Source organism: Patagioenas fasciata, chromosome 2 (assembly GCF_037038585.1).
Source record: "Patagioenas fasciata isolate bPatFas1 chromosome 2, bPatFas1.hap1, whole genome shotgun sequence".
NCBI classification, from domain to species: domain Eukaryota; kingdom Metazoa; phylum Chordata; class Aves; order Columbiformes; family Columbidae; genus Patagioenas; species Patagioenas fasciata.
In genome coordinates, this window is record NC_092521.1 from 19,834,335 (window position 1) to 19,857,283 (window position 22,949).

The window sequence follows — 22,949 nt, forward strand, 5'->3', positions numbered from 1 at the left end:
GTAATACAGATGATTGTGTGGATCTTTGTGCTTTCGGTAATGGGTCCTTGTGATGATTTTATAATATAACCAATAATGATGAAAAGCATTTCAGAACAGTGGCTTGATAGCCAAGGAAGGAGGAACTAGAAATGTACAACATTTGTGGATTCATATTGTCAGAGAGGTTTGTGGGAAGCAAACTTTAGCTGATTTGACATTCACTGAAGCCTTTCACTGGTTTCTGAGAAAGAGCAAGACTTCCAGTTTTAACTGACTGACTTTTTGCTACATTTTTGTCTTTTAGATTGTGTTTAATGAAGAGCTAGGAAGACCATTTATTATAACCCACAGTGTTTCATTTGTAAAATCGGATATGCATTCAGTAGCTGTGCTGCTGCTTAGGGTAGAGAAAGATGAATTGGACACAAAAGGAAGTGGATTCCATATTACCTTGGAATGGATTACAATTGCAGAGATAAGCAAAGAGGGTAAGTGGTTTACATTTAATTATTGGTGAGTAATGTTTTTAAAAAATCATGTTTATATTCTTTTGTCTTAGAAGTAGATTGTTCTTCAGTAGATTGTTCTGATATTTCGTTTCCCCAAAATGTCATCCTGGATTTTACCTAGGTAATTTTTCTTACATTTTTGAGACCAAGTTATAGGTTGTAGACTTAAATTCTGACAAACATTTGGAAGATGGGAAGAAGTTTTATAGGTATGTGGTTAATGTAATTAGAAAAGAAGATAGAACTTTACTTTGTGACATTATGAAATGCACTTTCTGTTCAGCTTGACCTTGTGGAATTACAGAACTATTTCCAACTAATGTCTGTTATACTTTTCAAAATGTTGTACAGCTGGATATGGGGTTTTGTTTGTTATGGGATTGGAATTGGTATGAGACAAATATAAGAACTGTAGCATGAAAAGTAAGTACTACATATTCTAGGTTTTCCTACAATAAGAGAGCATGAAGTTAAGTTAATTTTAGATCAACACATTAAAAACATGTATTAGTACTTACCAATTAATGTGTTACCCTAATTAAGTTTGGTGAAGGGTGATTTATCTGTTTAATACTTACATTAAATATCATTGTTTCCATACTTTCCATGTCTTTCCATACAAGATTCCATGCTTCAGCATCTAATTAAAGATGTGTGGATTAAAAAAACCTTTTGGGGAAGACTGTGCTATGTTCTTGTTCATTATCCTCTGAAAAGTATAATTTTGATACTGATAGAAACAAGATCCTTAACTACGTGAACTAAGGTTGTTGATTGCATACTGCGACTTTTCTTCGGTCTCTTGCATATATAGCATGGATAGGAGAATGAGTGGCTTTATTCACATTATCTACTGTTGAAACCTTGGGTGATGGAAATATTTTAAAGAGAGCAATAAAACCATGTGAGATTGTCTTACGCTTTTGTGACCAACTCTAGAAGAGAAAGAAACCTCTGAACATCACTGTTTGTATCTTGTAAGAAAAATTAAATCAGTAATACTGCCAGTCTAGAGCTGAAGACCATGGCTTAAGGAAAGCACTAACACAAACTTTTGTTATATTTTATAATACTGTAAGTTTCCCTAAACAAATTCTTTTTGCAATGTGTTTTAAAACTTAAGAGAAATGTTCATGGAATGAAACTTTTTCCATAAAAGTGGATTTGAAAATCTTTCAAAAGTCTGATCACTTCTCCAGCATTACTGAGGTACAGACAAATTTTTTTGTGACTACAGTCAGCAGAAATGTAAATAACAAGATTCAAAGCAAACTTTAATTATGAAGAGACAAATAAGTTATCTATTTTAAATAAACATGTTGCAGATCAGAGCTATGTTTGAACCAGTCTCAAAGATAAAAGCTGTTTTGAGAACTTAGTATACTTTACATCCTCTTCCATTAGTAGACGATTGCTATGCTCAACTTTTCTTGAAACTCTGCTTGTTCAAAGTTTGCTCTTTTCTTTACTTAACTGATGTTTTAGGAATCCTTATTGTAAAAGCTTGAAATGAAGAACCATGATACTGTTCTGTTATACTCAGAAAATGTTACATGCTTAGCGTTCTTCCAACCTTCTTTACAAGACAAATATAAACTTACCAGGAAGATCATAAAGACATACTTAATAAACGTAAAAGTGTTGCTGATTGATTGAAAATAATCTAGGAAAGGTTTGGTCACACAATAGCAGGTTGTGTGGTTGCAGAGCCTTTTTACAGGTGAGCAAATGCTGTAAGAGACATGCAAACACATTGGCGATGTTTTGGTGCACAGGTAAATTGGGTCAGTCAAATAACAGCTCATTCAATGAGTGCCTAATGTCCCACTACAACAAAGACGTCTTCCTTGTGGTCATGTATTTAAGCCCAGGTAATTTGTTAATCTTTAAAGCAGGTTGCCTTGTTGCCTGGAGTCTCCTGTTTGTATAGATCTCTTACTCTGTCTCTAATTGGAATGGCTGAATCTCTAATTATTATTAATAATAATTAATAAATAAGTAATTATTACCCCACCTCTGCCCTGACCAAACTTTTTAGGAAAAAAGAGGGGGCTGTAATTAACACCACTAAGTACTACAATTGCATTATAGTCTGGTTACTACTCTTTATTCCACTTCTTGCTTAGCAAACGAGGTAATGCATTGGGAGGACCTAAATTACAGCTGGCTTATCTGTTATTATCTGTATTCTCCTATGACTTCAGTGTTTCTCTAAGCTTAACAATGAGGTCAAACAGGAACACATTTTGGAGTTAATACGTGATATAGATGATCTTTACCATCATAATCTGGTCTTGTCTAATGTCTCTGCTAATGAGGTCCCAGTTTCTTTCAAGTTGGAGTAGTTACAAGTACAGTAATTTCTTTTAATGAAGATATGAACCATAAATGTGAAAAGCTAACCAATTCCTGGGGCTAATTTTATCACCTGGATAATTTTATCAAGTTGTTTAATCTCCAGTCATACAATCTGTTATTTTTCAGAAGTTGATCAATTACTGAGGACTCTACGGGCAGTTAGATTCTAGCGGAAAAAGAAAAAAATGTTTTCTTTAAACCTGTCACCTTACTGGTGTTTTGAGTCACTGGTTCTCGTGTGTTTGGGACCACAGCAGGCAATGGCATGGTCCTTGACACCAGTAGCTCATCTCTGGGACCTCTCTTTAAAGGGCAGTGTTTTACAAAAGTTGAAGAAGATCCGTATTTTCCATTATGAATAAAGGGTTACCACTAGCTATTTCATTGCATCTCAAATTTATACAGCAGCTCAAAAAGTATCTGGAAAACTAGTTTGTATAGAGGCGGTGAGGGGTTTTGTGAGTTGCTGGCCCAGCTGTGATCAGCAAAGCCATCATAAGGAAAAAGGGCAATCATAGAATCATAATCTTCCCAGACACAGAGTGAGACTGACAGGCTGGTAGTTCCCTGGATCCTCTTCCTAAACTTTTATAAATGGGCAATGTTAGGGTAATTTTAGGGTCTACATATTTAACAAACTCATGGGAAAACAAAAGATAAATGTCTTTTTAAACTGTGGTACTATGGCTTAACTGGTAGGATTGCTTAGTGTTTTTAAGTGTAATCAGTATAATTGTCTTTTAGAAAAATGTTACCGCTAAGATTTTCTTTTTTTAATTGTATAGGTGATCATAGATATGAAATCTTTAAAAGGAGAGTTTTACAAGGAAAATCAGTCCCCCATTATGCAGCAATAGAGCCGAGTGGCGATGGTCTAATGGTTGTTTCCTACAAACCATTCAAGTTTATGAAAGATGAAGATGACAAATTAGAAGAAAATGATGATGCAAAAACAACAAATGAAAAGAAAGGTAAGACTTATCTGTCAGATTATGGTAGGCTACTCTCTCTTTTGGCTTAGAAAATAACTTCTCAGTTTAACATCTCTTTGGAAATTCTAGCCGTAAATGTTTTTCTTGATATGTCTTTCAGCTTTTTTTTTAGGACAGATTGTCCTTTTTTTTTTTTTTCACCCTGGAAAGTTGTATTGTGCGTAAATGTATATGGGAAGCTTTTCTGTATAGGAGACACTTAAAGAATTTTTTTTTGTCCTAAGGGAAATGATGTTTTGCAAACAGAACTATACTAAGTATTTGCTAGTAGTTGAATTGCTGAGGTAGCACCTAAATTTAGACATCTGGCTGAAGTACTCAAATTAAGAAGCCAGTCTTCACAGGTGAAAGTGGGCAGTATGGCCCCCATTGACTCCCCCAGATAGTTGCTCATCAGAAAGCTCTCTGATACGTAATTTAGTCCTGCCTTTCTAAATTTAACAAACAAACAAACACTAAAGCCAAACCAAACAACTCCCCCACACACAAAAAAAAACCTTACAAAGCCCAAAACCAATCAAACAAAAAAAAACAACAACAAACACAAACTTTTTTTAAAGAATGTGAATCCTGTAAAAGAGTATCTTTTCTCCAGTGGAAGAGTAGTTCAGAAAAAATAATGAACTTCAACAGAAGGCACACATTCTTTCCTTTGAGAACAGAACAAAATTAGCTATGTAAAATCCTATTAATAAAATTGTTTTATCTTAAATATCACTGAGGTCTGTTATGTTTATGCAGTTATATTGTATTGTTTCAAATTTGCTTTTTGCTTCTGAATATGATACATTGGTTAATGAACCAGTCCTAACTGTATGATTCTAATACAATCTCTGTTGATGGTGTGAAAACTGTTTGGGAAACAATACAATAATATCAATTTTCTCGAATGTATTAATGTTATACACTGTAATAACTGTGACATTATACGTGTAATTGTATTAAGAATAGTGTGTATGCATAGATGTTGAGGCAAAGGAGTTCTTCAGTACACTGAGCACCATAATGCAATGTCTATGCAGTTATTGCCTGAATTAGCTAGTTCAAGTTTTTAAGGATTTTAAAAGCTTCTCGAGTTGTGTGCCAGGTGTGTTTAAAGAAACAGTAAAGGGCGCTGTATAGCTCTTAGGATAGCTGATTTCATGCTTGTATCTGCACACATGGTGTTGCCAAAGCCAAGAAATCTGTCCTGTGTAGAGTACTGTTTGCAGCAATACCTTTAGAAAACTTCTCATGGTGCAAAAATCTAATGGTAGAGAAAGTACTGACTCCTGAACTCCTAGTTTAGAGGGAAGTCTAATACCTCTTTAAACCTAACATAGGCTGTAGTTTTGGTTGCATAGTTTTGTAAAATTGCAGGCGTAATAGAGATCAGATAATGAAACAAAATGTGCTAGCAATAGAGCTCTCATTTTTACAGGATTTTGCAAAATAGATAAATATTATGGTGGTTATGTTGCACATCAGTGTTTTGGTTTTTAATTTGTTCCTTCATAGTCTCCTCCGCATGCTTTTGACAGCTTATGAGAAGGCTGTCTTGAAGACCAGGCAGAGGAGAAGTCTAAGCTACTTATTTGGTGTCATTCAGTTACCTTATAAGCTAAAGCTATTACTATCCGATACAATCTGTGTCAAAGTTTAGAATTTTGAAGGCTGTCATGTCTCAGATATTAATAATCTCTGGGAAGCATATTTGTAGCACCTGTGGCTGATCCACTGCAAACAGGAACCTCGGGGTAAAGAACGGCAGTGTCACTGTCCTTCAGAGTCACAGCTGCTGACATGAAGCTTAGATCAACCAACTCTTGTGTTGTGACAACTTGAGCTTCCAAAGGGCCTGTCCATACTTTACTTTTCCTCTAAAAAGGAAGGTAATGTGTATAAGATTGCTCTTTAGAAAATGAATGGAGCTGTATTTATGTTTTCTGTGACCAACAGTGCACTATCCAGTTATGCTGTCATAGCCTGCCTTTTGTATAAACATTTCTGTTAAAAGGCCACTTCTTGTAGCAGTTTAATTAATCAAGATAGACATCAAGCAGGTTCTAGACACAGGAGCAAAAGGCAAGCATTACCTCTGGGCAGGCAGTTTTATTTCATCTCCACCAGCTGAGGCAGACAAACACTACTTGGTCTTCTCAAATAATTTCTGTTAATAGTCAGTGTAGCTTCAGGCAAAGTAGGGAGGAAAAAAAAGTTTGCATCTCTAAATGTCATATACTTCTGAATGTGTAGTAGCTTGTCAGTACCACTGCACCTGATGTCTCATCAACCAAATTATTAATTGTTAATGTTTCAATGTATTTAAGTTCATTTTGTTTCTCAATTTTGTATGCTACAATAACCTTAGAGTAATAGTTAATGCCAGTTTTATAACTCTGTTGATGTATTTAGGTATACACATGAATATAAATTGCCCTCCAGATGGGTAACACAGATGAACTTGATTGCTAAATAAATGATTCCTATAATCAAAATATATTTTATGTAAATTATTCAGAGTGAAAATTAATTTTCACTCTTTCAGGAAGTTCTGTTGCGTACCTCCCAGTGTTGCATGCTGTGGAAACCAGGACAGAATTTGTAATGTAGTTTGTATTTTTCTGCATGTTTCCAGTTGAAGACCCTCTCTATTACTGGCAGCAGACTGAAGATGATGTGACAATAACAGTTGACATTCCTCAAGACATCACTAAGGATGACATAAAAGTACACTTTTCCCCTGATAACATATGTGTTACATTGAAAGACCAGCCTCCTTTGATGGAAGGAAAACTCTCTTCCTCTGTGGACCATGAAAGCTGCACCTGGATAATTAAAGACAACAAAAGGTGTGGTATATGATTTTTAGTTTTCCCATTGATAGGAATTGATTTTGAAGTGTATGCTGCATCTCTGACTTCTGGCCCATCTGAGAATGGACTCATTTAATGCTACACCCTGCATAAGTCCTTAAAAGAATTTGTCTCCTCTGCTGAAAATAATTCACTGGCTTTTGCAATGCTGTCTCATGATACTGGTTATTTAGCTAATTGTAAAAGTAATCCTTTCCTCTTATGGTTACTCGCTCATAAGCTATATTACCACTGATTTTCTACAACAACATAGAACAGCTTTTCCAAAATAAATTTTTCTGTTTCAGAAAAAAAGTCATTATGTGTAACTGTCTGTTCTGACATTTATACCTGTATCAGACCAGGAAATTAAGAATTTCTACTACTGAGCTGTGAAGCAGAGTTCTTTGCAATATTAGACTATGTTGATGCTCATAATGTTAACCTCCTCACATTATTTTCACATGCTTTGGCTGTTTTTATTAGCACCAGAGTTAATGTCCTGTTCTAATGTTGTCAGCTGCCTTTCTAAAACAATATTTTGTGATATGAGATTAACCCATGCATATTTGTATCACTACCTGTGTTTTTAATTCTCTTTGAGAATAATTTTGTCCATTCACTTCTAGTTGATTACAGTGAATAGGTAAACTGTTAAATTATTTTCATAAAGACAGTGTATCATATAGTTATGAAACTTCAGTGATGAATTAAGTAAATTCAGTGATATTTTGAAATACTAAAGTAAACCTTTCTTTTTTCCAAATAGCCAGAAAAAAAAACAGCTACCAAATGTTAAAAATACCTTTGTAAGCAAAGTAAACTTTATTGCTTCAACAATTTTTTTCACTGTCTTTTAGGACTGGTTAGCCTGACTTTTACCCTGTTTGTATTAATAATTTCTACTTCTGCTTTCCACAAACAGAAGCCTTTTTGATAATAATGTAAAAGAAATTCTTCAGCTCTGACTTACAAATTCCTTATTATATTTTCCTAATCCATTGTACATTATGTAAGTGATAGAAAATGAATCAGTGTGAACTTAATGTACTGTAAAGCACAAATAAACATGTTCATGGTTTCATTTAAGAAGTAAAGTTTAGTTATCTCTTTCTTTCTGAAAAAAAACCAGCAAAACATGGAGAGGAAAACAAAAATAATTCAGGGCTCCCTAAACCATCATAAAATTTACATTTTTTTTTCCAAAACCTGTTAGTTTTTTGTCAGTTATAATATTAGTTCTCTAGTAGAGAATTGCAACCTAATTCTGGTCATCTAATTTCACTTAAACTCTATATTGTTAGTAGAGCCTCCAGAGAGCCCTTCAGAGCCCTAAGCTGATCTCAGTGATGTGTTCAGCCATTTCTTTAGGGTTTTTTGTTGGTGAAAATTGCCTGCGATATTTGCAAAAATAAAAATAGTTCATATCTGGAAGGTGACATAAGTATTCAGATGAATTTCCTCATGTGTTTCTGCACCTATAAAAGGGAGTCTGAAGTCCCTTTATTTTTGGAAATGGATTCCTATATTTTTGGAAATGTACCCTTCCGAGTTTTCTGTTTGAGACTTCAAGCTAAAAGCTTGTGTTATAAGCCACTTTCTTTGCTGCAGTTAACAGATGCAGTGAACACTGAAATGCACTGTTTTATCCTACCTTGTAGGACATGAACTGAGGGAGATGTTGAATGTTCAAATACTGCTGAACATACTCCTCTTGTTCCTTCCACTTAAAAAAGGGACTGGAAGTCTTTGGTTGGCTTTGGCAGTTGCACTTCCCCTTGTGGTACCCGCTCAGAACAGCTAGAACTGAAGCACCATCTGAATGGTTCGAAGTAAGGCTTAAGTTGTGATGAATTAAAGGCAGTATGAGCATTACGAAAAACAAATTGTTGATCCATGCTTTCATGATCTTTTTTTTTTTTCTTTGTACCCTAATACCATATGACTTCTAGAAGTACTTTGGAATCTTTATAGCTTCTTTTCTCCCTTGTGCTGATGGATTTCTGTTTGTCTCCTTGAGGAAGGAGGGTTTGAAAGTCTGGAATGGACTGTGCCGGTTTGACTGAAAATTAGTTAATTTTCTCCATGCAGTTAGTAACCTTTTTTTTTTTTTTTCATAGCTAGCACAGTCATTATTTGGACTTAGTTTGAGAACAGGAAGGTAACACCCCAGCACAGAGTTAATGTCTTTAATTGCTCTGGTCTGAGAGCCAAGGATGTTCTGAGCACTCTGCCCACAGGTGTGAGATATTGAAGAAGGGGAGCATGGATGGGGCAGAGCTTGACTGACATCCAGACTGATCAGTAACAGTATTCCGTCCCATTGGTGTCATGCTCCATATTTAAGGAGAGTTGGGAGCTTCTGTTCTCTCTCTCTCAGGTATCCCCACTCTTGCTTACTCTCAGGCACTTTCTGTCTCGAGCTGGGGGAGTTTGGTTCAAGACATTCAGTTCAGCCTTTTGCCATTTTGCAGAGGCCTGTGGGCCTTTTTGCCTTTTTCCTCTTTTCTCTCTCTGGGGTCGGCTGTTGGGACCAGGCGCTGCTTCCTGGGACTGGCTGCTCGGTGCAGATGGAGTTTGTGAGGAGTTGCACTGAGTATGTTTTATTTCATCTTTTATTTCTATTTTATATATATGTTTACTAGTAGCATATTAGTATTTTGTTATTTTATTAAACTGTGTTTATCTCAATCCAAGTTTCTTCCTTCCCTTTTGATTTTCTTCCCTATTGGGGGGTAGTGGGAGAGGGTGAGTGAGCGGCTATAGTGGTTGTATTGCTAGCTTGGTTTAAGCCATGCCACGGACTGAACGTTTTCTGCTTTAAGAGCTTTGTGGTCGTACATCTGAACTTTGAAAAGTTCATACATTTTACAGTCTGTAACTCGGCACATTGGTTATTTAACCTAAGGGTATGTTTCATTATTTGAAAGTCTCATTAGTCTCTTAAATGTTCAAGGAGGTATTTATGCATAAGTCCACAGCTACCAGGTATTGATATATGTAGTCTTACTACAAGATAGAGTTGTCCAGGTTCTTCAGATACTCTCTTTGTAATATCTGTGAATCTAGACAAATATTTCTTCACTAGAGGTAAAGTATTCTAACTAGTGCTAGCCATTCATAAATATGGTAGTTATTGTAGCCTCTATAGTAAAATGCTGTCACTTTTTAAATAGATTTTTTTACAGGTGATTTATGGTATTTAAAATATTTTAATAAGACTGCTTCAGGGAAAACTGCATTTACATTGAAAACTCTGAGGACGCTTACATGAATACATTCTCTTTGTTCTTAGACTTTTAGAAGTCTCATGTTCTTGTTTTGTTTTTCTTTAGAGTATTTTCTGTTAGAATGGCTTATTTTATAAACTGAATGCTGATGGTTTTTGTTATGTGCTATTCATTATTAATTCAGTTTGGAGAGGAGAGGTGCTCAAATCTACATTTAGAGCATTTTGACTAATCTGAGAAACAGATGCAGTGTTTTCATGTACTACTCTTTGTCCTCTGTTTGCATTTTAGTTTAGAAATCAGTCTAGTTAAGAAAAATGAGGGACCCTGGTGGCCAGAGCTAATAGTTGGTGACACAAGAGGGGAATTCATTATGGATCCTGCCCAACGCTCTGAAATAGCTGAAAGCCTGATGCATCTGACATCTGAAGTAATGGTACGGAGTTGAAAGTAAAACATTTAAAATTCTTGTGGGTTTGCGTTTTGTCTCTTCTTGATATCTTAATTTGCACTTCATTGACACAGCTCATCAGTTCATTTACTATTCAGAATCCTAATTGTACATGCATTTTTAACTGAAACTGTTAGCAAACTGGTGGCGGTAGACTTGTGAATATGCTTTGAACAGTAAAATCATCTTCATGGGGGACTGGATTTAGTTTATGTGATGGCATCTGTGCACCAAAACATAAGTCTGATTTAACATTGAAAATACTTTTTTCCCCAGCACTTACAATGTGGCAGTTTGTTTTAAAGCAGTTGATTTAAGTAATTTTGAAGGATGTTTGTTTCTTGTTTATCAGTAGGATAGCAATGTTTTTATACTGTCTTCGTAGGGATACTGTACTTGACTTATAGACCGAGTGTAAATGATATTTCTAAAAGGAAAATTTAGAAAAGCATAAGCATGACTCAAACTTTCTGGCATTATTGTTATACAGGGAGTCTACTTAAAATGTAATTTTTTAACTGCTGTTTGCTTGATACTTCCCCTTTTGCTTTAATTAGAAAATGGCATCTCATCTAAAATTTATGAAGTGTGGCTCCCTATGGATCTTGATATATTAGTTTTGGATTATTACTTTTTTTAATAGGACCGAAAAGTGTTTTTAAATAAATTCTGTTTAGTGCTTAAATTTATTTCCTTCCTACAAGATATTGTAGTACATCTTTTGAGCATATATTTATTGTGAAGTTCGAATTTATTTTCTTTTTTAGCTCATATTGAGCTCAAAGTGATGATTATTTTTTGTCACAACTTTTCAGCTTGTGTGCAATAATGATCATGTAAAAAAAAAAAAATCCTTAGGTAACTATTAATTTAAATAAGTGTTACGAGTTTTGTTATGCTGCAGCTTTAACTACGTATGTGTAATAAAGGCATGGATTCTTTTTCATAGAATCATAGAATAGTTTGGGTTTGAAGGGACCTTGAAGATCACCTAGTTCCAATCCCCTTGCCGTGGGCAGGGACACCTTCCACTAGACCAGGTTGTTCAATCTGACCTTGAACACTTGCAGGGATGGGGCATCCACAGCTTCTCTGGGCAGCCTGTGCCAGTGCCTCACCAACCTCATGGTGAAGAATTTCTTCCTTATGTCTAATCTAAATCTCCCCTCTTTTCTTTTTGGTGATCTCAATTGCTTACGGTAATGATCTTTACCTGGAAGTTTTTTTTAAAAGCCACCCAATGAAATAGTAAACTGGAGGCCATTAAGAATGTGTGGTAGAGGAGAGATGGACCCCAAAGACTGGCCTCTAAAGAGACAGATACCCTGCTTTAATTCTTGTGTGTTAGCCTGCAGTATGTGACACTTAATTTTCCTGACTCCTGTCATTTGAGGATGTTTCTTTGTTACCTCTCCATGTTTGTTTTCTTAGAACTTAAATTGTCATAGCAATTTGAAAAAAAAAAAAAGTAAAGTGCTGGTCTCCTTCACTTTGTGGACTGAACCAAAATAAAAGTTTTTAATCAGCTGAAATGGATGAAGAAATGAGCACAGGAACGCAAGAACTCCTTCCTTTCAGATGAATTGAGTCAGTGCCCTCTCTAGTCTTTCCTCACACATTCTGTTTATCATATTAGTTGTCAAGGTGGTATCATTTTTGTGCAAGAAGCAACATTAATTCGTAGTTAATGAGGAGGTATATATTTTTGCCTTTGGTTAAATGAAGGCCCCTTTTTGTTTCTCCATGCAGTAGTGTTATATCTTGCTCTCAAATTACTAGGAAAAATGTTTTTTCCTTTATTTGAGTTCTGGGATGTGAAAAAATACATGTGCTTTTTTCTTGTTTTGAGTGCATTGAAAAATATACAGGTTTATTAAATAATTATTAGCAAAGCTAAAAGAAGGCATATATTTAGAGACAGGATTAGTTTGTATCTTTTTTAATAGCATTTCTGATGGCAATCTGAAAGAAGCATACAATTATGTCAATTTACTAAGCCTGCATAGGTTTTCAGAATTGTGTACTTTTGCTCCTTACAGAAGGGAATTTAATGTCCGTTTAATGTGCCTTTCCTTAAACTGAAATGAATTTTGTTGTACCTACTACTCATGCTGTCCTTCACAATAGAAATGATTCTGTTCATTTTGAATAAAAACATACTACCTCGATCTTTAAATATGTAAGGATATACAAATGATTCTTCCTGTTCCGTTGAACTGTTTTGGTTATGAAAAGGGGTTTTTATATATATATATATTTTTATGCATTCAGTAGCTTGGAGTTTCAGTGTAGTTCATCGTCTTTTTATTTCAGAATCCAAACCCTGAAAAAGAAAAACCACCTTGTAATGCTCAAGAATTAGAAGAATGTGATGCTTTTCTTGAAGATAGCGCAAGCTTGTGCAGATTTGATGGTATTACCTTGAAAGTCACACATGTAGTAAGTGCTGTGTATTAGTATACTGAAGTTTTTAAAACATTTTTTATGATATGCAAGTTGAATACTATTATCAGAACGAAAACCTGTGCAAATGCTTGAAACGAGATACATATATTTCATAATGTAAAATCACAGTAACAACAGACATTATCAACCAATATGTGTTCTTCAATGTCCTTTTAATGTAAAAACAATGCTCCTTTTATTCTGATTTAAAAGACATATATACTTTTACAAGTGAGCCATTTGAAAAAGCAGTTCTGTCACAATAGTGATAAGAAAGGGGTCTTCTTCAGGCACATCAAATCTTTTGAGATTCCTTAGCTTGCATTTTTCCCAGTAACTTTTCAGATAGCCTGGTAGAAAGTTGTTTCTTTTTACTAAGGAGCTGGAGCATAGATCTCTGTATAATACTTGTTTGTCAATGACACTGGAAATAACAGATTGTAAAGAAAATTCCTCAATAGCAGGCTTGATCTGCTTTCTAAGCAACCTTGACTAACAGTAAGCTAGGGCTTGATCTGGTTCATTGGCTAAAGCAGGAAACAATCAAGTGAAAGTGTCACAGATTAAGTTGTCTTGGGGTTTTTTGGGGTTTGGGTTTTTTTTTCAAGATGTCTCTACTAAGCTTATTATAAACATTGGTGTACTCTTTGCTGGGTAAGGAGCTGACTGGATGTTGTGGTGAACGGCGCCAAATCCAGTTGGCAGCTGGTCATGAGTGGTGTGCCCCAGGGCTCAGGTTTGGGGCCAGTACTGTTTAGTCTCTTTATGGGACATGGTTTAGTGCTAGAGTTAGCTTATGTTTGGACTCGATGTTGAGGGTCTCTTCCAACTGAAAATGATCCAATGATTCTATGTTAAGAAGTTTGAGGGACTAGGACTTCATACTTTCTGTTTTCCTCAACACATTGGACAATACGTTAGCTGCCTCCTGTGTTCTGATTTGTTTTCCTTAAGGCACCTGATCAGTGGAGTTCTTTATTAGCATTTCTTTGCCTCTTAGTTGCTTAAAAAAAATAGTAACGCTCATTTCATGATTGCATCTCATGGAGGCTGAGGATTATTTCATCTCTTTTGTTGTTTTAATGTAACTGAAGAAATCGTATGCCTGTTGAATTGTGTAGTAATAGAAGGCTGTTTTCAAGTTGTTCCATTAGACTTGAACTTAATCAGCTGAAATAATTTTATTAGTTCTGCCATAGACTGTATAACTGCAAGGAGACAAATTTCTGGTTCTCAGTAGCTGTTGTTTACGTCCACTGGATCTTATGTTAAGACTAAATTAAGGTCTTCAAGACAGAAACCCCATTCTGTGACATTTTTACAATGATAGCATAGAAGGCTTTCAGTTCATAGTCTTTGCCACAATACATGCAATAAAAACAGTGCTTGACAACTGCTTGAGAACAATTAGTCAACGAATGTCAGCATCTGAAATTGCTCATTGAGGAGTAATATATCATACCATATATTGGGGTATAATCCTGCCTGTTGCAGTTGCAGACATAGCTTCTGGAAATAAAGAACAGTTGAAATGTATTTGTTCATCTAGTAACATGAATAATGTAGATCGGCTCCGAGTACAAAGGAATTCCTGAGCATTCTTTCTTGATAGACCTTAAGGAAACAGATTGTTCTTTCCTCTTTAAATATTTGCAAGTCACAGTGCTACACTAAAAGTATTGCTATTAACTTCCAATAGAAGGCTTTACATAGAAGACTCAAAATACGTGTTGTTTTATTGTTTATGCTTAGTATTGTTTATTCAGGTAGCAGGATATGCCTGTCTTGTCTGTCTTATGTAGTTGTCATGCCTGGTGAGTAGAAGTGATTACTGAATATTTTTGATGATCTAGACATATTTGAGGAAGAGTGTGCTAATCTGAAATTGAGTAATTATTTTAATATGAGTAAATAAAAAATTGTTGACATGTCATAATTTTAGTATTCTGACTAATCCTTGTTCCAGTGCTTACCACCTTTTACTGAAGAGGGGACAGTATTTCCTTCCCTGTTGGCACTGCAGAAAACCAGACATGATTACTTAGAGAGAACATTTTCTTAATATCAGAAGTTGTAGGTTAGGATCTTCTATCCTTGAAAACCATTTTTACACAAAACACATTGCCATTTGTTTGAGTAGTGGACATAATGTTTCCCTAAATACTATGCCAAGAAAATTGCATCTCCTTGAAGTGTGTTACCTACCTGTAGTGTATTGAGCTGTTGATCAGTGGGATACTGTGTAATGTGTTCAAACATTTTGTCAACTAACAAACACGCAACTGTTGATGATCTCACTTTGGCAGTATGTGTGACAGACTCTGCTATTTATGCTTTGAATCAATATTTTGTATTTCTTTGTTTTGTTTTCAGATTAATCTTGGAAGCAACCAGTATCTTTTCTCAGTCGTTGTGGATCCCAGAGAAATGCCGTGCTTCTGCCTGAGGCATGATGTTGATGCTCTTCTCTGGCAGCCCCACTCTGACCAACCAGAGAACATGTGGGAACACATTGCAACTTTTAATGCTTTAGGTAGGAAGTTAACTTCCATGTCACACTCCTGTGTCTCAAACTTTTCTACCCAAATACTCTTAGTATGGCTTCTGTTGATATTTCACTTAAGTAAATTTGAATTGAAAGGTACTATAATTCTGTTGATAGCAGCATGCTAGTTTAACTTTAGAAATAAGAAATAAAATGTTTATTCTTTGGGAGGAAAAGAAACCTCTTCAGACCATACAGGATGGAAGCACAATAAAAAGGAGAGTTCATTGGATGAGTGAACTCAAGTTAAAGGGACAGTGAACACCTTAACAGCCACACAGAAATCAGGGGAATAGCTGCAGTTCCTTGGTGACATGTCCAGGTGTATATATGCTTACGGTAAGATGTTTTAATAAGTGACCTTTAGACTTCTCCTATCTTGTTGTCCCAGCTGACAAATCTGAAGAATTGTAAATGGTCCTTCACGGGTTCTTCTGTTATAACAGCTAGGAGCATCAAATGATGCTGGTACATAATAAGTTCAAAATAAGCTAAAAGAAGTACTGCACATATGTGCGTTTAAGATGTGGAACCCTCTGCTGCAAAACTTTGTGGACCTGGAAAGTTTTCTTGAATTGTTTTGTTTCATTTGTTTGTGGTTTTTTGGGGGTGGAACAACAACAACAACAAAACAACAACCAAACCAAACAAAAACAAACAAAACGTCAAAACCACCACAGATAAAAAGACCTATGTCATGACAAGAATAATGAATCAAGAGTGTAACTGTGCCAACTCTGGCTCAAGAAGTCCCTGACTGTTCTGAAATTAGAGACTGCCAGCAAACTAGAAAATGTGATTGTGAAGAGCATTAGTTATTGCTGTGTTCTTGCAATCAGGACTAAGAACTTTTTTACCCTGTTGAAAACAGAATCTTACAGTTCAGAAGCAAAAAGTACTTTGAGTAATATGGATGCAAGAGTAAGAGTTGCCATAATTGCCATATCACATCAAATAGGATGGTCTACATAGCCCAGTATTGTATCTGTCAAGTAAGAAACAGATCAATCAGTTTTCATAAAAATTAATCTGGTTCAGAATTTGCTTCTGCTGTGGCAACTGTAGTCTTCGTGTTCTCTAAGTGTTTTCTAGACTGATTCCTTCAGTAATGCCATGAGTGTGACAATTTATTCCCTCCCTCCTCCGAATACATTTGTTTGACCACACCACTCTCAGTCTGGGTCCAAAATGAAAGGGAAGGTCTTAGCTGCTTAACAGAGCTCACATAGCTTATTGTAACACATAGTTGGTTTTGTGCTGAGTTTTTGCAATTTTTTTTATAATAGGAATGGTTATTAATAGCTTGTTATTTTAACTTAATATCAAATCAGGCTATAGCCACCTTATCAGGTCCTCTAACAAAAGAGATTCATTTTACCATTTCTTTGTTTACTCATTTCAAATTTCATTTTTCTGGGAAAAAAACAGATGATAAACATTAAGATGTTTGTTTTTTTCAAATTACTATTTCTTTCAAGTTTCTATGCTGACTTTGTAGTCCTGTTTAAAAAAATGTGTTTGTATTGTTTTGAAAGTAAGAAGAAGGAAGTTATACCTTTGAGCTTTTTGTACCTAAGGTGATAAAAATCATTGTTCCGCAACTTTTTTCTCCTTATTGTACTGTCATTTTACAGTATTAAATTGAAGTTTATACTTCTGTACTAATCTAGTTCACCTTTTATGAGCCAGATGTGATATAAGTCATCAGCTTGTTTTATCTACAACCAAATTTAGAAGCACTTTGCAAGAGCTAGTAGTAAAAATTAGTATTTTCTAGATTAAAAGGCTGGTTTTCCAAAACCTACAGTATTCATTATATTGACCAAAGCACCAGTAGTAGCTCTATTTCCTTCTTCCTCTACTTGAATTTTTGGAGTTAGTTTTTAACAGGCTGTACAAAGATGGCTGAAAAATTAATTCAGTCTTGGACTGAAACCCAAGGAAGGAGCCAGAGGGAAGCTGAAGGCACCAAGTTGTTCTGTGTATCTGTCCTAACAACTTTCTGTTGAAAGAAATTGCTTGGTCTTGAATAGACCTTTGGCCACTAACAACTGACGATTGGCTGCTGGTTGAGGAGCAGTTGTGTGATCTTGCCCGTTCTTACCACAGTTTACTGAAGAAGCATGGATCTTTCACTGACTACTCATTAGTCTTGCTCTATAAATCCCCTCCTGCTAACAGGCTTGGATCTATAAATCAGAAAAATAGAGGACAGTGACATTTTTTTAGATTTGTTTAAAAAAAAAAAAATTCTGGGAAATCCTGTTTAAATACAAGTACTCTGGCTGCAAGCCTATAGTTAATTCCTGCTTTCATTGTTAATGCCCGTGTTTAAATTATATGCATTAATTAGTGAACTTACACTTGGAAAGTTTTTCTGGCTGTCCTAATGTAGTATTTCCCACTACAGCAATTATGTCAATTGATTGTCTAGCCATATATTTACTAATTGTTTTGTGGTGAAAACTGTCAAGGTGGATGTTTCGAGGACAGTGGCAAGCATTTGTAGATTTGGAAGTCTTAAGTTTAACATTAAAAACAAAACAAAAACAAAACAAAACAACGCCCAGGGCATGAAAATGGGCTGTTGGAGTGTGGTGATGCTGTTGCCCTGGTGCGCAGCCAGCACAGCACAGCTGCTGGGTCCCTTCCCCTCCCTGCCCACAGTGGGACTGGGCAGAGAACAGCAAGAACAGAAGCAGGAAAGCTAATGGGTCGAGCTCTTCAGTCAGTTGGGGTCACTTGTCCTGGTTGTGTCCCCTTCCAGCTTCTTGTGCATCCCCAACCTACCTGGGGGTGGTGGACAGAGCTGGAAATGCTCAAGCACTGCTCAGCAACAGCCAAAAAAGTCGTGTGGTATCAACACTGTTCTAGTCACAAATTCAAAACACAGCACTTTATGGTCTGCCGTGGAGAAAACTAACCCCATGCCAGCCAGCCCCCGTGCATGTACTCTGACCTCTATCCTGTGATAATACGAGGGACAGCCCAAACCAGTAAACTCGAGCCTGCTCGCTGCTCTCACAGCTGCTGTCTTTCAGTGATAACCATTGCCATGCATTGTGCAATGGCAGTGAAGCACATAACCTTCCAGAAATAAGGTAGGTCACTGTGCAAAGATTGTGTCTCAAGTCTCTTTGCAAAAGTGTGAAAGGAAATCAGTTGGAAATAAGTCTGTTTACTAATTGAGTCCTCTAATAGAAGAGGAAAAGGAAGATCTTTCTCAGTCAATATTGGCAAAGATTACAGTTTGTTGAATAGTAATTCATGGGGGGTTTTTTAGTCAGTTCTAAAACAGAAGACAAGTTGTAAGTGTCTGTTCAAGATTAGGTAGACTCAGAAATCTTAAATTGTAAATATAACTACAAACTGGGGGATGAGGGAAGAGAAGAGCTTTATTCAGCTTACTACTAATATTGGGCCAAGATGTGTATCTGTGCCTTCCCATCCTGCTGAGAAAATAAAAGAACTTGTGAGGCAGAGAGAGGCAACACGTGGGAACGGTATCAAGCCGGTACATTACGTGCACATCAAAAAAGCTAGTTAGGAAGATGTGCGGAAGAACTGTGTATTGGTGTTAAACTGGTTAAAGCATACCTCCAGAAACTATTGGTTTATTTAATAACAGCATGTATCTCTTTATTTTTCTTTTTACTAATTGCTTATTATTTTTTAAACTAAGCTTGATTGTTTCTTTGGAGTGCTGGTGATACCAGTATGTTACTTCTCCTTTCTACGCATTTTTGGGCTATGCAGGTTATGTGCAAGCATCAAAGCAAGACAAGAAGTTCATGGCTTGTGCTCCAGATTACTCCTATGCTGCTCTTTGTGAATGCCTGCGACGAGTTTTCATCTATCGCCAGCCAACTCCTCTGTCCACAGTTCTCTACAACAGGAAGGAAGGAAGACAAGTAGGACAGGTTGCTAAGCAGCTTGTAGCGACCCTGGAAGCCAGTGATCCTATCTTAGGCTTTCAAGCTACAAGGGAGAGATTATTTGTTCTCACAACAAAAACCTTGTTTTTAATAAAGGTGAACTCTGGATATTAATTATTCAATATATTCTGCTATCGTTTGTGTTAACAATTTGTTAAAGAACTGGCTGGGTTAATGGTCTGAGAAGTTCAGTACGATTTGCTGAACTTGAAAAAGGAGATATTTTACAGGGGATTCAACATTTCATTATAATTTGTGAGACAGCAAGACAGTTTTTCAGTTTTGCTGTCACTGAATTAAGCTTTTTCAGAGCTATGGGAAACTGTTTTTGCGCTAACAGCTTTCTCAAAGCAATCGTCGGAGGCTGCTATTGCATAGGTGAATAGATTTATGCCTTTTTTTTTTTTCCAGATGATTGTGTTTGCTGTACTTCTGAGTTTTGAGAATTGACTTCTGGTTTTAAATGCCACTGTTTTACCTATGAAAGAAGTAGTCAGATAAAGAAAACAAAACCTTGAGTTACAAGCATATGACATGCAAAGTAGTGTGTATCATAAAGAAAAAAACCCCCAAACTGAAATACCATTGGCCAAAAAAATGATTTAATGTTTCAGTAGTCAGTAGTATTGACGGAAATGTGAATGGAATGAATGGAGTGTTATGTTTCATATACAGGTGATTAATTAAAGTGGAATAACATCATTGTATATGCAGATTTTAGATTATTGATTTGAGACTCATGCTTGCAGTGAAATCTATTCATGTTTTAAGAGACACTAGAATAGCTTTTAGTAGCTTTTTCTTGGAACAAAGTAAGGGTGAATGTATAGCTGATGATTACATATTGAATGGTATGAGTCAAGGTCTAGTTACACTCTTAGTTGTGTCATTTTCACTTGATATTGTACTTCATCTCAAGTGAGTAATTTATGATTAGGAAATTGCTAACAGAAAAAGCACCTGTATTATACCCAGAGATGGGAAATGCAGAAATGCTGCTTCTGCCTCAGATGTTGCTGTAAATACTGTGTAACTAGTTAATCACTCTGTCATGATGGGCAAGTCCAAATGTGTTCTATGCAATGGAGGAGCACACAGGGCATGAGGATGCTTCTGTTTACCAAACTGGCTTGAGTTATATCTGAAGATCTTTGTTTCTTACTTTGAATTGACATTGTCAATACAGTTAAACCAAAAAAGGGATCAGTTGTGACAGTTCCATTCTGGCTTGTTTCTTTTTTTTTTCAGTTTGCTTACAAGTCCATAGCAAAGCATGCCTAACCAATATATTGTGAACTGGCAGGCAAGTTATACCAAAGTACTCGCCAGACACAAATTACTGAGACACAAGTACAGCAAGTGGCCTAATAGTTTGCATCTCTTCCAATATTGATTCTGAGCTCTGTAAAACTCTTTATTGTGGGGAAAATAAGTGTTCATTTTTAATGGACTTACAGTTTCTTAGTTGATTGTTTTGTCTCTCCTGTAAATTCTCCAGACTTGTATTGGTGAAATGATTAAATAATATACTGAGAATTTAAGAGGGAGACAAGCACTTGTGACTTGCAAAAAAACCCTCCGAAGTCAGTAGGATTTCAAGGAACCTGATTTTCTTCCTCCTTACAGCAGTACAGCACTCTCTATCCAAAATTGACAAGTTTTTCCTCATTCTTACCTGGATAAGTTAAAACAGACTTGATTTGCAAACCTTCCCTTCTCATTGTGTGGTTTTGTTTTTTTTTTTTTTGTTTAAACTGTCTTGAAATACTTTTTAAAAAGATTCAGTGAACATATCACTGTTTCATTATTGTTTTGCATCTAAATTTTCATTGTTGGGCAATAATGTGAAACAAGGTGGTAGAATCCATGCAGATGTCCTTTAGAAAATATTTTATGTAGTTGATTACTTTGCAATGTAAAGCACGTTCTTTGAGAATTATATGAATATTGCTTAGTAACCTGTGAGTTAATCACTGGGAACACAGAGGTAAGAACACGTTTAGGTGTCTGGGGAAGGGAGGAGTGAAGAGGGAGTGAGGGATTCATAACCCACTCGCTTTTGTCACTTCAGGTCTGTTGCAGGAATCTTCGGTATAGATGAGAATTCCAGCTGTTCTTTGTCAAATTCTCCTTGCTATGAGCTAGATATCTGGAACCATACTTTTGCTGTCTCCTGCAACAGAGGAAAACAAAGTCAAGTAAAATGGTTACCTCTTAATGACCAAATGACCAAAACTCACATTCTGCCCAAATGTGTGTCTGTTCCAAGAGAGTTCTTCTTTGTGCCTGGGAAAAACTGAACATGGGGAAACAGATTCATCCCTTTTTCCGTGTGACTCATCTTTTTGCAGTCATGATGTTCTCAGAAAGGATATGTCAGACAGTGTCTCTTATATTTTGCTTTCTATGAGAGTTAAAGGCATTGTATGATTCAAAAGATTTGTTGCCTTGAGGAATGTTGCATGCTGTTGCACAGCAAGCTACTGTAATTAAATGGCTGCAAGCCACAGAGAGGCACTTACTATCAGCATTTCCATTTCTGTGTTCACTTAATTTTAAGGCTTATTTGTTAAGCGTATTATTGTAGGCTTATACAAAGTATAGAATGTGGATATTTAAAAGAGGTGGTTTTCTGAGAACCATACTTCAATTTTTCTAGGATTTTATTTCTTGAAATCTTACATTTTAAGGCATAGTACTTCCTGAGCGGTCCCAATCACAAGTTGAATTTCTGAGAAAATATTTGGCTATTATAGACTTGCATTATTTATTTCTAATATTCTTTTTCGGTGTTTTCCTTGGCTACATATTTGCAATGTATCATGTATTATTCTGCAAGTTTAAATAAATTGGAAAAAAGGTTAAAATTTATTAATAAAGGGTTTTAAAAATTATTTTAAAGGATTTCTGTTCATTTCAAATGTATATCGTTCCAATGCTACTGGAACAAAATAGAAAAATAGAAAAAAAAGAAATTCCTTAAAATAAGACTTGGTAAGTAATCTTCTGTTAGGGCAAGGTTCTGACGAGTGTCTGCACTGCAAGGCTGTGGCTGTTGCACTCCACGTTCACCTCTGGGAAAACTCTTGTATCTGCCAACGTGCAGATTTACATAGATCACTACTGGAGCAGCTGGGTGCGTATTGAGGTGTGTTCTTGTGTTAAAGTGCACATCGCATCCCCTAATCCTGTGTCTCTGTTGTGTACAAGACCCGGATGATCTGGACAAACCTCTGGATGGAAGAAGGAGAAAGACCTGCACATCCTCCCCCGACCTCAGTCCAGGGTCACTTTTTTGCAGGAGAGGGAAGGAGAAGAGTAAGGATTTTGTCTGTGTGTATGTCCTGTGTCAGAAAATGGTTTCTCATCAGTGAAACAGCAGACCCTGTGAGAGTAACACATAAGATTGAAGCTTATATTTTATTTCAGTTTGCTGTGCTTTGTTTCAGTAATGGACATTATTACCACTATAACTTTGGAATTGCTTTGCCTTCTGTCAGTTTATTTTATCTATTCTCATTATGTAAATTAGATGAACTCGAAACCTGCAGTCAATCACACATCAACATGTAATAACAATTTTTACTTGAATTATTGCTGTCTGATTCTGCCATTTAGAATACTTTAGAAAGGTTTGGTTTGTTGGTTTTTTGGGTTTTTTTTTTTAG

The 22,949-nt window shown here is 36.0% G+C and overlaps 1 protein-coding gene across 3 annotated transcripts in view; it reads left to right on the plus strand.

Moving 5' to 3' along the window:
* The window catches only part of NUDCD1 (NudC domain containing 1), a 42,920-nt gene extending 20,745 nt beyond the window's left edge, over positions 1-22,175 (plus strand). For 2 of the 3 annotated variants that reach the window (XM_065830891.2, XM_071803855.1), the window contains 7 exons: positions 287-470; positions 3,635-3,820; positions 6,459-6,672; positions 10,197-10,341; positions 12,670-12,795; positions 15,175-15,334; positions 19,103-22,175. In XM_065830891.2, the coding sequence (XP_065686963.1) occupies positions 287-470; positions 3,635-3,820; positions 6,459-6,672; positions 10,197-10,341; positions 12,670-12,795; positions 15,175-15,334; positions 19,103-19,395 (1,308 nt within the window). In that variant the 3' untranslated portion in view covers positions 19,396-22,175. The remainder of the gene's footprint in view (positions 1-286; positions 471-3,634; positions 3,821-6,458; positions 6,673-10,196; positions 10,342-12,669; positions 12,796-15,174; positions 15,335-19,102) is intronic. The other variant, XM_071803854.1, reaches the window with a different exon arrangement.
* The last annotated feature ends 774 nt before the right edge of the window (positions 22,176-22,949 follow it).